General features: G+C 37.5%; 1 protein-coding gene across 1 annotated transcript; it reads left to right on the top strand.

Moving 5' to 3' along the window:
• Positions 1-6,292: 6,292 nt before the first annotated feature.
• On the top strand, positions 6,293-10,448 carry LOC127678520 (cationic trypsin-3). Its single transcript, XM_052173527.1, has 5 exons — positions 6,293-6,382; positions 7,436-7,598; positions 8,666-8,919; positions 9,408-9,544; positions 10,076-10,448. Exons 1-5 carry the CDS (start codon positions 6,343-6,345, stop codon positions 10,223-10,225), a joined length of 744 nt encoding a protein of 247 aa, XP_052029487.1. The 5' UTR covers positions 6,293-6,342; the 3' UTR covers positions 10,226-10,448.
• Positions 10,449-14,777: the final 4,329 nt, after the last annotated feature.

The raw sequence follows: 14,777 nt of genomic DNA, 5'->3' as shown, positions 1-14,777 counted from the left end.
TTAAATGTAATTGCTTTTAGTCATCTAAATAATTTCATCTTCCCATTTCCTTTGAAAGTTGGTTGCAGATAAAGGCTGAAATAATTATTTGTAACCCTCTGCCAAACATTCAGACTGTTTGGGCAACCATCAACCAAGATGTCTACTCTTCTGTAGCAGGAACTCAAGTGTTCTCCAACTCTATCACAATGCTTCACAGGGAATGGGTGGTTAATTGTGCTTCTTGGTAGTTGAATAAATGAGTGCAATAATAAATAATAAAAAATCACATGTAAAGGGTAGGTTGAAATATTTTAAGTGCTTCCAATGAGGCATTGTTGGCACTGACTTATATATATTGGAGGTTTTGCCTAAATTGAATGTGAAGTCTCAAGATATAAGACTGATATGTAACTGACAAAAATAAATTTATCTGATGTGAGTAGAACATTTGTACTTTAAAGGTGGTCATGGAACAGTAGCATTTTAGTGTGTATCAAACATTGTTTAAAGGAGCAATGAGAACGGGAGAGGGACATCTCCTTCCTTCTCTCCTTCCTTCCTTCTTTCCTTCTTTCATTTATTTTAATTTATTTCTTTTTTTTGTTTTTGTTTTTTTTTATTTTTATTTTTAACCAAGAGCTTCTCTGTGTAGCACTGGCTATTCTAGAACTAGCTCTGTAGACCAAGCTGCCCTTCAACTCACAGAGATCTGTCTGCTTCTACATCCCAAATGCTAGAATTAAAGTCATATGATGCCAACACTTGGGAACATTTCTGTTCTTAATTCCTCTATCTTGTCAGAATCTCCCCATTCTTTGGAGACTTCATTGCTTTACACACACACACACACACACACACACACACACACACACACACACACACACTATCCTGTTTTATTAGAGCAAGGATATTTAGAAAACAGAGTGTGAGCTCTAGATATGCATTTCGGGTATAACACTGTTGCCAGGGCATTGGAGAATTAGAGACTAAATACAGTATACAAACAACTGCACACATTGATAGTGATAAGCTGGGAGTTTACTAATATTTTCAGTTCATTCTAGTTCTGACCTTCTCCTTTTCCTTGTCTGCAGTTTTCTGAGGCAGTGCTGAGAAACCTAGCATCTGTTATCCTTAATAGGTTTACATATGTGATCACCCAGTCTGCATGCAGCCAGTTGACTATTTTGGCTCTCTCCCTCTTTTACCTGTTAACATCCTCCCACCCTGCTCTTGTTCTGACTCCTCAAGGCCCAAAAGCAGTGTGTAGAGGGCTTCCTCATTTTGGCCCAGTTTCTCACATCCCATACAAGCCCTGTATTGCCAATATGATCTTCTCCATTTATTGTGGCTTCAACAGCATGTGTGAGTCTGCTTAATGTGTCCAATTTGCTCTAAACACCAGACTAAACTGGGAGTATTCTCTTTATCTTATACTAGTGATTCCTAGCTTGTGAAATGTGACCTTCCCTTTGTACTTTGGTTGTTTCATTTGCTTATATGATATATTAGGTGCCTTACTAGGATTTTTTGAATGACATTAATTTAATTTAGAATAATCCATGGGCATTAGAGATGTGAAAAGGGACCATTTGTTCCAAGTAACGACTAGCAGATTAACCAGGAAAGTAGTTAGAGAAGCTAAAGAAAAATCCAATGACTTAATATAGGAAAAGAACCTTCAATGACTTCAATGTCTGGTTCCTATTGATCCTGCCAATGCAAAGTTCAATATTTGAGCTCAACCAATCTTCAGTTTAATTGAGTCTTTCAAGGCCACTAAGCCACATGCATGGGAAAGACAAATAATAAACACAGTCTAATTAAATATAAACTGATGCTTATGAGCAACCATGTGCTTAAATTCCCCATAGTTTATGCCTCATGTTATAGAAAATGACATGAAAAATATAGTGTATAACAAGATCAATTCTTGTTATAACTGAGAATTCACTAGTATCATTGAACATGGATATTTTGCCCAAGAAGTAGAAAAGAATATATTATTATGGAGTCAGGGAACTTTTAACTCCATTATCTTTAAGCATCCTAGACTATTTCAGAGAATATCAGACATCAAAGATAACCTTGTAATAATCTTATAGGCCTAAGGATAAGTAGACTATTCCTGGATATGGCTTTTTCAGATTTGTTCAATCACTGTATGTAAATAATTATATGAATTATACATATTCATAATACATATGATTACATATGTATTAAAGATACCTTAAGGATATTAAGCATATATAACCATATAGTAATCAAGTCTTAATATTCTCACTAGCTTCAGTCATCAATATGATTTTCATTCTCAGCCAACCAGCGTAAGAGCTACAAGGTTGCCATTTTCTGAGCCATCTGGCTAACATCTTATTTCAAGAATGGTACGCTCATCATTATTAGTACTCAACTTGAATTTAGATGATATAAAGACTATCATCTCATTTTAAAAGAGATCATTTATTTTAATGTCTATCACATAAAACCACATGAAAGGTCAACATTATTGTTTAAGAAGAGACTAAGATAAAAGAAGTCTGGAGTGCTAGAAAGATGGTTCAAGTATGAAAGTGCATACTGTTCTTATAGAGGACTCAAGTGAGGTACCCGGAACACACATCTGGTGGCTCACAAATGCCTTTAATTCTGTCTCTAGGAGATGCAAAATTTCCTTTAGACCTTTTTAGGCACTGCGCCCAAGCTCAAAAACACAAACTCAGATACATAATATATAGATGTCATTAAAAATATAATATTTATTTAAAAAGGAAAATGATCAAATTTCAAAATGTAACATTTAGCCACTGTATTAAGTGCTTTGTATGCACACAGACATAGAAATGTTACTAGAATGACTAAAGGCTGGAGATCATCCTCCTCCCAATGGCTGCTACCACTTTTTGATGACTGAATAATGCTCATATAAGCCAAGCAGAATCATGTTCTGTTGTCTTGGATTTTGGGCAAATTGAGGTAGTGAAAATTATCACATATCTACCTTACCTGTACATTTCTCCCTAGAAACCTCCATTTTTTTCCTTCTCAGAAGGAGTGAATGTAATAAAACCCAGGTAGGGCCACCAGAGGAAGCATTGTTGAACACAGCAGTACATGAGCCTATTATTGTAAGAAGTTCTCCACTGAGACATATCATTCCTGTAGACCCAAATCTCAGATGAGTCTCGGGGAGTTTTAAGGGAGATAAGGAATGATCCAACTCCTAGCATTAAAAAAAAAAAAGAATCATCAGCAGATCATTGATGAGGATGAGAAGATGCCTCTCATTTTGGATACTCTTCCTTCTCTTACTTTTTAATACTTTCTGACTCTTGGGAATTAATTAATGGCAGCTTTCTACCTTGGACTCCATGTAGTTAGTGACCATTAAGTGTCTATATTGGCCCAACATTTAAGGCCAATTTTTTTTACAATAGCCTTAGATGGAAAACCCATTTGTCCTTTTGTTTTCTTTTCATATGAAATTCTTAAGTTGCATGATGGTTTGTATATGCTCATGCCAGGAAGTGGCACTATTAGAAGGTGAGGCCCTTTTGGAGTATATGTGTCCTTGTTGGAGTAGGTGCGTCTCTGTGGATGTGTGCTTTAAGATCCTCATCCTAGATGCTTGGAAGCAAATATTCTGCTAGCAGCCTTTGGATGAAGATGTTGAGCTCTCAGCTCCTGCTGCACCATGCCTGCCTAAAAGTTGCCATGTTTCTGCCTTAAAGATAGTGGACTGAACCTCTGAACCTGTAAACCAGTTCCAATTAAATGTTGTCTTTATAAGAGTTGCCTAGGTCATTGTGTCTATTCACAGCAGTGAAACCCACTAACACAGAAGTTGGTACCAGGAGTGGGTGGGGTATTAATGTGAAAGCCTGACCAGGTTTGGGGAAAACTGTGGAAGGACTTTGGAACTTTGGGCTAGAAGAGACGTTGGGTATTAAGAACTCTGTGAAATATTCTGTAGGAGTTCAAAAGATAATGTTGAGAAAAGTGCAAATCATGTAGGCTTGGCTTGTGAAATTTCTGAGGGAAGATTAGACTCTTATCAGGGCCATTGCTAATTTGATTGTAAAGATTCCATGGTTTTGGTTAGCTGGGGCTAAAAAAATCAGCTGTGATTATACCAAAACTACTAAAGTGAAACCTTTGCATTACTGGAATAATTGATGTGGATTAGCTGGAGCTAAGAAATTAGCAGTTATTAAGAACAGATCATCACTTAAAAGAATGCAAAAGCTTTGACTGTGTTAATAACAGAAGCATCTGGCTCTATGAATAAAGGATTGTATGGTGTTTGGTTGGAAACAGAAGCACTGGAATGATTTCCTCTCCCGGGTACCTAGAAGAACATTTTAGGTACTGGTTACTGTAAACATTAAATCTTTGTTCCAAGCATGATTGGCATTGGAAGCTTAGCCTTTACTTGAATATATACTGTAGATTTTTAACAAAGCAAGTTCTATATTTGTGGTGTTTAGTGTGATTTTGGGATTATCTCTTTCATATGTTTTATGTCTGTAAATAAATATACATGACTATGTTCAGAGGCTTTAAGGTTTAAATCTTTACACCAGGCATGAGTATAGTATTTCATGCCAATTAAAATGTTATCAGTGGCATGGTGTTTACAGATGTGTTAGGACCACTGCCACATGACAGTTAAGGTTTTATTTTAAGCCATCTGGGCAATAAAAATTCAAAGCCATTTCATAAGCTGAGTTCAGATAACTAGAACTACTAACATTACATTCTTGAGATTTTTAAAGTATTATACTTTATTTTGTATATGTGAATGTTATAATTTCTAAGAGGATTATTGATTATGAAGTAATGGAGGAAAGACAGAAGTATCTTTGGATAACAATATGGGAACATTGGATTGATAAATTTGGGTGATAAATTATATTTAAGATGATATTTTCCTTACCAAATAGGTGCCAGTACAATAATACTGTACCAGCAAGGGCTTTATATCATTGCCAAAAATTTTGTAATTAAAAAATTTTCAACTAGATTCCACTACTAAAGAAATAAGATAATATGAAATGCTGACGCTTATAATTAAGACATGATACTCTGGGTACTGTGTTATTTCATTTCCAGAACAATCTTGGGCTCTTTTCAGTCTGTTTCTGCTGCATGTTTCTTCATAAGAAATATGGTACTATTTATAGTAATGACAATAACAATAAGTGTAGATATAGGCCCAGGCTTCTCCTGGATGGATTTTATTTTTTTCTATATTTTTTGTTTAGATTAATTAGCCCAGAAGCTCTGAATACTCAAGACACAATTAACATATCAAATGATTTCTGGATGGATTTTCATCCAGCAGCTTTTAAGTGTCTCACCCTGCTTGTCTCTGCACATAGACACGGACACAAGCCCTTGCTTGGTAATGTGGGCAGTCCATTTGCCTTTCTCTTTCCTTTCCCCTGCTATAACTGTTGCATTAAATTCATCATCCTACCAAAATAAGAAAAAGAGAAAAAAAAAGAAGAAGAAGAGAGCAGCATCACTAAGGTGAAATCTTCTGGGCAGTATTTCCTGAGGTCACCGAGAAGCTGTGTTCCAGAGACAGACATTGTGTTGGCAGCCAGACTTGGTAAGGTCTAGGAGTCACCTAGGCAGTATTGGTTTTGAAACATGAAGGGCTAGTAGCTGATGCTTGGTCCTGTGAAAAGCCAGGAGAGGCCATTGGCGAAGGTTCAGCCTCACTGGCAGTAGAAGGCCCAGGACTGAAGGAGTCATTCCCCCCTTGCCCTCCCTGTCCTCTCTTCCACCCAGGTCCCTCCTTCCCTCTGCTCCTAGTGATTCCTTTCATTAAAGATGAGTTTTCCTTTTCTTGAAAGAGTAGGTGTTTTACACTAGCAATGAAGTCTTAATGTGGATGCAGAATGTTAGAAGGGCCCTAGGAAAGGTTATATATTTTAAGTAACTACAAAATAGGCATTGTCATGTGAAAGAGCATAGTTCCAAAGAGTCCTTTATAAAAACTGCTCACATATGAAATGTTAGAGTACCTAAGATTTTTGTCTGAGAACCTGAAAGCCTGAAGCTTTGCCTTGTGACCTTACCAACTTGTTTTCCTACTATAGAGAACAGTTCCCACCAGGTGAGTTTGTTTCTACCATTCCCACAACCTTTGGAAGAAAAGGGTTAGTGTTTAGATTTTGTCTTGCATTATCTTCCATTTTTCATTGAATTGAATTCTAAATTTAGAATTCTGAGTTTCCAGTAAAAGAACTTTTCTGGCACCAATGGCCATGGGCGTCAACAAGACATGGAAGTATAAAGAGCCATGGAGGAAAGCCTTCATCCTATTGACTGCTCTAATCACAGTGAGTAACCATGAAGACCTTAATCTTTCTGGCCTTCCTTGGAGCTGCTGGTAAGTCCCTTTAATGAATAAGTCACTAAGACTTATTCATCTTTGCTCTTTGGTTGGTAGTTCAATCTCTGGAAGCCCCCAATAGTCCAAGTACAAGAAAGGTGTTTTGAAGTAAATACAAGGCTTTCTCCAAAAAGGCTTATCAAGAAAATCTTCACCAATTCCAACATATATGATCCCTAATTATGTTTATAAATTTATTTATTTAATGTGTGTGAGTACACTGTCAAACCTTCAGACAGATGCCCCAGAAGAGGGCATCAAATCCCATTACAGATGGTTGTGAGCCACCATGTAATTGCTGGGAATTGAACTCAGGACCTCTGGAAGAGCAGTCAATGCTCTTAACCACGGAGCCATCTCTCCAGTCCATATGATCATAATTTTCATAATGAGTCTTCCTATATTGTCCAGGCCACCACTGAGCACATTCTATAGCCCAGATAGGCCTTAAATGTGCCATCATTCTGCCTCACCCACCAAAGCAGTGGGAACTACAGGTCTGGGAAAAAATGCAAGGATGCAACTAAAATTGTAGTGCTGAATGTAATACAAAGGTTTCCAGAACTCAGCAACTATAAATTAGAGGTATCTCTCAATAATTCCAGAAATATCTTAGTTAATAAAATATCGTAGCTCATAGAAATGATGAAAAGACTTTGGAACTCTAAGAAATCTTGGTAACAAAGGACACTACTACACAATGCAAGAACATATGTTGCAAAGGTTGTTAGCTTAAATAAAAAAGGTTAGAAAGGGAAATCCTATAATGATTGAAATGATAATGTTTGTAGAAAACATCAGTTACAAGCAATAAGAGAGATGAACAGAATGAAAACATTAAATATGTGTTTTTTTCTCTAAAGTAAGAATACTTTCAGCTTACTCCTTAAGTTTTTCTTCTTTCTTTATGGAGATAAACATGTTGTGCCAACAACTTATCACCTGTTACGATTAATGCAAAGCTGTCCATTTGCATGACTTCTCAGGAGGTTCTGCTCTAAACTGCCCCCATACCCTCAAATAGGGATCTCTGGTTGACTTTTTTCTCAGTTGCTCTCCCCCTGGATGATGATGATGACAAGATCGTTGGAGGCTACACCTGCCAGAAGAATTCTCTCCCCTACCAGGTGTCCCTGAACTCTGGCTACCATTTTTGTGGAGGCTCCCTCATCAATTCCCAGTGGGTTGTTTCAGCCGCTCACTGCTACAAATCGTAAGTGACCGATTTTCACATTTTCAATGCTCTAAATTCATTGTCCTTTAGCTTTATCAAAATACAATTGGGAAATGTGAACAGCTATACAGGATGGTTAAAACATTCAGATACTGGATTGTAGAGGTGGATCAGTTGCTGAGGGCATTTGCTCCTCTTCAGGAGGGCCTGGGTTTGATTCTCAGCAACTACATCTAATCATTCACAGCTACCTAGAACTCTAGTGTCATGGAATCAATCTTATACTTTCTTCTGGTCTCCATGGGCATCTGCATTCATACATGAACATACCCACACACAGACATGTATGTATTCATATAATTAATAATAAATCTTTACAAAATCAGATATCAGGAACTTGATTTTCTCTCAACAATTATATGATCTACTGAGGAATGTTTACATGGAGTGTTGTTCCAGAATTCATTACTACCTTTTTTAGGTGATGATACTAAAGACCCAGAAGGGGAACCATCATTATTTAAGGATATCTCTAGAATATGTTCAGATTGTGAATCACTTTAACAAAAGAAAATGGACATGTAAAGATGAAACACTGTATTTTAAGTACACTATGAAAAGCAAGCGTACATAATTCTGTCCTATAACATTGCACTGCTTTTCAGCCTAGCATGGTGGTGCACACCTTTAATCCAAGCATTTCTTTTTTGACATTTTGCTTCATCCCACTGTTTGTTTATTTTACTATCTCAATTCTTGCATATCATGTATATCTAAAGTCTTGAAGAATTACAATTGGAAAAAAATAGCAAAAGCCAACCAATTTCTACCAATCTGCTCCTCATCTCCAACTATTTAGTAAGGGTGTTCCTCCCTATCTTGTATCGTCTATTTTAATGTATAATGAACTGTGAGTCTGTACTAACTAGTAGGGAAACGATTGCAAGCAATTTTCTTACCTACAAGCAGGAAGGGAGTGCATTCAGCTACCTAGGATATAAAGTCAACCATGCAAATATTTGGGTCTATTTGCATGATTGGAAAATTGGTGGGGGAGGGAAAGATTGAAATTGGGTATGTTAAAAACTGCTAATCTTTATATCCAGCCGAATTCAGGTGCGCCTGGGAGAGCACAACATTAATGTTGTCGAGGGTGGTGAACAATTCATCGATGCAGTTAAAATCATCCGCCACCCCAACTACAATGCAAACACCTATAACAATGATATCATGTTGATTAAGCTGAAGTCAGCTGCTACCCTCAACTCTCGAGTGTCCACTGTCTCTCTGCCAAAATCTTGCCCATCATCTGGTACTAAGTGTCTTGTGTCTGGCTGGGGCAACACCCTGAGCTCTGGCAGTAAGTATCATGTTTCATCTCATCATGAAAGAGATGTTGGGGGCAAGGTGGTCCAAATTCTCACTCAAGGGAAGGTTCTCTAAGGATAGAGGTATATGCAGGCAGTCTTAAAATGCATAAATTAGAGTGGGGGAAATCCTTCTGCCCACATCATACAGTAGACACAACAAAAATGAACTTGTAGAGAAACCTCAAAAGCATTTAACTGAAATGGGGGAGGTAAGTAAACAGAGGCTAAAGATTTTGGTGTTCCTCTAAGTATACACTTGTTGAGAGCTCAGGACATCAATGTTTACACCTGATTTTTAAAAATGTGTTGTTGTGAATTGAATAAAATTAGTTATCATACTTTCTCAAAAAGATGTTCTCTCAATTTATAAGTCACTGGGAAATTTAAAGACAGAGTAGGCGTAAAGAAAGAGGCAGAAGGCTGGAAAAGTTGTTTCCAAGAACCATGGATAATCTATTTTCAATCTTGTGCTTGACAGCCAACAACCCTTCACTGCTTCAGTGTCTTGATGCCCCTATCCTCTCTGACAGTTCTTGCAAAAGTTCTTACCCAGGCAAGATCACTACCAACATGTTCTGTCTGGGCTTCCTGGAGGGCGGAAAGGACTCTTGCCAGGTGGGTTCATTTGTGGTTGTTCTCCCTCTTGTTTCTTCTCTGTCTTCCCTTCTGCTTCTTTGAAAAAAAAAAGATGGAGAGAAATAACATTAACCATCTCTGAGACTCGTAGTAAGAGTAGATTTGGAATAAAATTTTAATTGTCTCTATTATATTGATGACTAGGACTAATGTAAAGAAGAAATACAGAAATTACTACAAACATTTTATCTGACCACATACCTCAAAACTTTATTGTAGACTTTACCTTTGAAAGAAGAGCAGAGCTTTTGAAAAAGTATTCCATCTTCCCAGTTCTCACATTTCTACGGGTTGATAGAGTAACTAAATAAAAGTATAGGTCTGTAAGAAAAAAAGATAAAGAATAATCGCATACCAGGAGACTGCAGCTTTAGGATATAGGTGTAAAGAAGTTATTTCACAGAGAACTTACAAAAGTGACCCAAGATAATCAAATAACAACTTGGAGTCCATCCTCAAATTTAGATATATGTGAGAACTCTTATTATCTTATCTTTTTTTGTTATTCAGGGTGACTCTGGTGGCCCCGTGGTCTGCAATGGACAACTCCAGGGTGTTGTTTCCTGGGGTTATGGCTGTGCTCAGAAAGGAAAACCTGGTGTCTACACCAAGGTGTGCAACTACGTGAACTGGATTCAGCAGACCATTGCTGCCAACTAAACACTTTTAATTCTTCACACACCCTCTCTTTGTAGTCAAATCTACCTTCCTTCTATGCCCCAAACCACTATCACAAGAAAAATATTTTGTTTTTTACCACATCTGTCTATGTATGGTTCTTGCTTGATTACAACAAAATTTCTCTTGAAAATTTCTGCCAATGAGAAAATATATAGTGTTCTGCTATTTTGTGAAGATAATTAAAAAGAATATTTGGCATTTATTCAAACCTAATTTGGTAGTTTATTAATATAGCTGGTATATCGTATTTGAATATTTGCCTATTGCTGATATATCTTATTTGAATATTTGGCTATTATATATGCTTTCTTATACCCCAATGTGGTAGATCTAGTGTTAATTATTTGTAATGGATTATGATACAAAAATGCAGAAATAAAAGCAATAGCTAAAAGTCAGGGAAATGCCTCATATCAGAATGGAGATGAAGTCCAGCTGCCAGCATTCCTAGGCAATTTCCACTTCCATGACAGAATTCCATGTTATTCTTCAGTCAGTCTAAAACTCTATTGTGTTGTGTGAAATATTAAAAAATGCAATCCATGCTAAGCTGGCAGGGCTTGGCTGGCTGGCTGGCCAGGCACTTGCAGGCATGGCCGACCTGTTCTCATCTTGTGGAGACTCTCTGACTCAGAACTCCAAAATCTCTTCACCCAGCTTGCTAAGTTCCCACTGGTGGGTCGTTACCATGCCAGCCCCAGGCTTCAAAATTCCCACAGACTTTTGGAGTGCACTTCTTGCAAACCCACACTTTGCCACTGTACCTTTCTCCCTGGAACCCAGTTGAGCCATCGTGTGAAGGAATACACTACACAAACTTAGTTCAGAAACAATGATAACTCAATCGCTGGGCACAACAACAACAAAATTTATAAGCCATTCTAAGTTAAATCCTGTGGTAACAGATCCAAATGAATCTGCCACCTGAAACGGGGTCTGTCTACATTTTTGCCTCATCTCCCATCCTCTGGCCCACTCTCTTCTCCACTGTCCTGCTGTCCATCCCAGAAGTCCTGCCTACTATCCCAGCAATTGGTTTCTTTATTCATTTGAAGAGTAACATGACGTCCTGAGTATGTGATTCACTCCTCGTTCCAGGCAGCTTCTCTTGGAGAAGTTGAATTAGCATCAAAATACAAACAGTACCAGGACTATCCACAAGATTATTACACCTACCTTTCCAAGGATTCACACACCCATGGTCCCTCTTGTTTTTTAATGGAATATTATTTTAATAACAAATACAGAGTTTGGAGATAATCTGGCCAATCTTTTTCTCAGCCACACCTCAAACACCAACTTAAATGATGCACTAATTAAAATGTAAGTCAAAAATAAATGAAATCAGTTTGCCTAAAATAAACATGTTAAACCAGAGGTCAGAAATCTCTGGTTCCAGAGGTATTACTGCTGTTCCTCACCTCTGCCAAAGAAGACACCATACTCTGGTTTTTCATGAACTCTCCTTCAACAAACACCAATGCAAATCTCTGATAGAAATGTGTGAAGGAGAAGATCCTACAGTAATTCCTATGATTATATGATATGGCCATGAGAGAAAACTTAGCAGCACCTGAACATAGACATGTTGTGTACCTGGAAAAACTTTGAAAAGGGAATGTTTAACTTCAGTGATAAGATAGTCCATGAATTCTGTTTCATTACCTCAGGATGTTATATCTAAAAGGTTAGAAACAGAAAAGACTCTACAGCACACTAGAGGTCAGAGGTACTAGAAGCTCTGGGGGAGGTATAGTTTCCTTGGTTTTCTAATGTATTCCCATGTCGTATATCATGTTCTCCTATGCTCTGATGTCTTTTTTGTAAATAAGTTGATCACAAACACATGAGCAGAAACTCTGAAATTCATTTAAAACTGGATTTCCTCCCAAGGCTCCAATTTGTAGTATCATCTAGTCTGGCATTAAGATTTCAGTATATTAACCTCAAGGAAACATAGCTATATTGTCTGTAAGAAATATATCAGGAAAGGGAAGAAGACGATCTGTGCAGTCATCACTCACATCTCAATGTTGGTATCTCACAATTAATGTTACTTGAAGAGAGCTGCTTTGAATTCTTAATGCATTTCGCTGTGACTTGGGTAAATCCAAAGGTCCTTAGCTTTGCATCCAAGACTTAAGTATTTAACCACAGCAAACTTTTTCAGTCTTGTTTCTGAAGTTTTTCCTGAAAAACTTTGTTTTATTTTTTAAATTAGCACTCAAAGTAACAAGTTTCCTTATGGCTTCTCCCCACTGTAATCTTCCCACTAGATACTTCTACCCTCAATATTTTCTTTCTAATTCATACATAGTCTACCTTACCTTGAAGATGTTTTCATTTGATTTATTGATTCTTTCATTTCAAAGGTAGTTTTTTTTTTTTTTTGGTTCTTTTTCAGGGTCTCCAGTTCTTTGCAGAATGTTTCTCCATCAGTTTTAACGTTTACCTCCAAGTTTCTTATTTTTATTCACTTTGGTAACTTTCTTGTCTAGGTCTTGAACTGATTATATAACTTCCTTGTGTATTTACTAAAGTAAATTCCTTACCTGTTTATTTTAATATCCGTTAGAAGTAAAACTCTGTTTCTTCTGGCATTTCAACTACCTCATCAACTTTATTTTCTAATATTGAGGGTTAGACGGTTTGTGATACTGTCACTGTTGAATGTCTCCTCACATATTTTTCTTTGTTAAATTTTAGACATCCTTTAGAGTATATATGTCCTCCAGTTTGCATTTCTCCTCCACATCTCTTTATTTGTTGCTTGTCTTACTCCATATGAGTTTTTTTTTAATTTTTTTTTATTCGATATAATTTATTTACATTTCAAATGATTTCCCCTTTTCTAGCCCCCCACTCCCTGAAAGTCCCGTAAGCCACCTTCTCTTCCCCTGTCCTCCCTCCCACCCCTTCCCACTTCCCCATTCTGGTTTTGTCGAATACTGCTTCACTGAGTCTTTCCAGAACCAGGGGCCACTCCTCCTTTCTTCTTGTATCTCATTTGATGTGTGGATTATGTTTTGGGTATTCCAGTTTTCTAGGTTAATATCCACTTATTAGTGAGTGCATACCATGATTCACCTTTTGAGTCTGGGTTACCTCACTTAGTATGATGTTCTCTAGCTCCATCCATTTGCCTAAGAATTTCATGAATTCATTGTTTCTAATGGCTGAATAGTACTCCATTGTGTAGATATACCACATTTTTTGCATCCACTCTTCTGTTGAGGGATACCTAGGTTCTTTCCAGCATCTGGCAATTATAAATAGGGCTGCTATGAACATAGTAGAGCATGTATCCTTATTACATGGTGGGGAATCCTCTGGGTATATGCGCATCTGGAAGTGAGGTGCCCAGTTTTCGGAGGAACCGCCAGATTGCTTTCCAGAGTGGTTGTACCAATTTGCAACCCCACCAGCAGTGGAGGAGTGTTCCTCTTTCTCCACACCCTCTCCCACACCTGCTGTCTCCTGAATTTTTAATCTTAGCCATTCTGACTGGTGTAAGATGAAATCTCAGGGTTGTTTTGATTTGCATTTCCCTAATGACTAATGAAGTTGAGCATTTTTTAAGATGCTTTTCCGCCATCCGAAGTTCTTCAGGTGAGAATTCTTTGTTTAACTCTGTACCCCATTTTTTAATAGGGTTGTTTGGTTTTCTGGAGTCTAACTTCTTGAGTTCTTTATATATATTGGATATTAGCCCTCTATCTGATGTAGGATTGGTGAAGATCTTTTCCCAATGTGTTGGTTGCCGATTTGTCCTCTTGATGGTGTCCTTTGCCTTACAGAAACTTTGTAATTTTATGAGGTCCCATTTGTCAATTCTTGCTCTTAGAGCATACGCTATTGGTGTTCTGTTCAGAAACTTTCTCCCTGTACCGATGTCCTCAAGGGTCTTCCCCAGTTTCTTTTCTATTAGCTTCAGAGTGTCTGGCTTTATGTGGAGGTCCTTGATCCATTTGGATTTGAGCTTAGTACAAGGAGACAAGAATGGATCAATTCACATTCTTCTGCATGCTGCCCCATGTGAGTTGTCTGTACTTGGATTTATGTTCAGGAAAAGCTGACTATAGAAATTGTGGTAGTTAGACAACAGTCCCAATATCACCCATGCCCCCTAAAAATCTGGAGACTGGGACACTAAGTACAGTTTGGAAAAAGATATTTATAGATTTTTGTTTTATTCTGATTATTGGTTTTGATTTTTGCCATGGTTAGAGTAATGTTCAAAGGTACTAATATTTAAATAAGGTGCTAAATGGGAGACGGAGAAAGAAGAGATTGTGAGAAGTCAAGTATACATGTTAGAAATTTGAAAAGCAGTAGATAAAATATTGAATATTAGGTTTTCAAAAAAGGTCATATGTAAAAGCCCTTTTCAGTAAGACTTAAGTTACAGCATATCAAGTGATTAAGCACTTAAAGTACAAATACATGGAGCTACAGAGATGACTCAATGGCTAAAGCACTGGCTGCTGTTCAAGAGGCCCTGAGTTCAATTCCTCTCAACCACATGGTAACT

This window comes from Apodemus sylvaticus, chromosome 2 (assembly GCF_947179515.1).
Source record: "Apodemus sylvaticus chromosome 2, mApoSyl1.1, whole genome shotgun sequence".
Lineage (NCBI taxonomy): Eukaryota > Metazoa > Chordata > Mammalia > Rodentia > Muridae > Apodemus > Apodemus sylvaticus.
The sequence above is the reverse complement of the archived record's forward strand: the minus strand, read 5'-3'. Positions and strand labels throughout refer to the sequence as shown.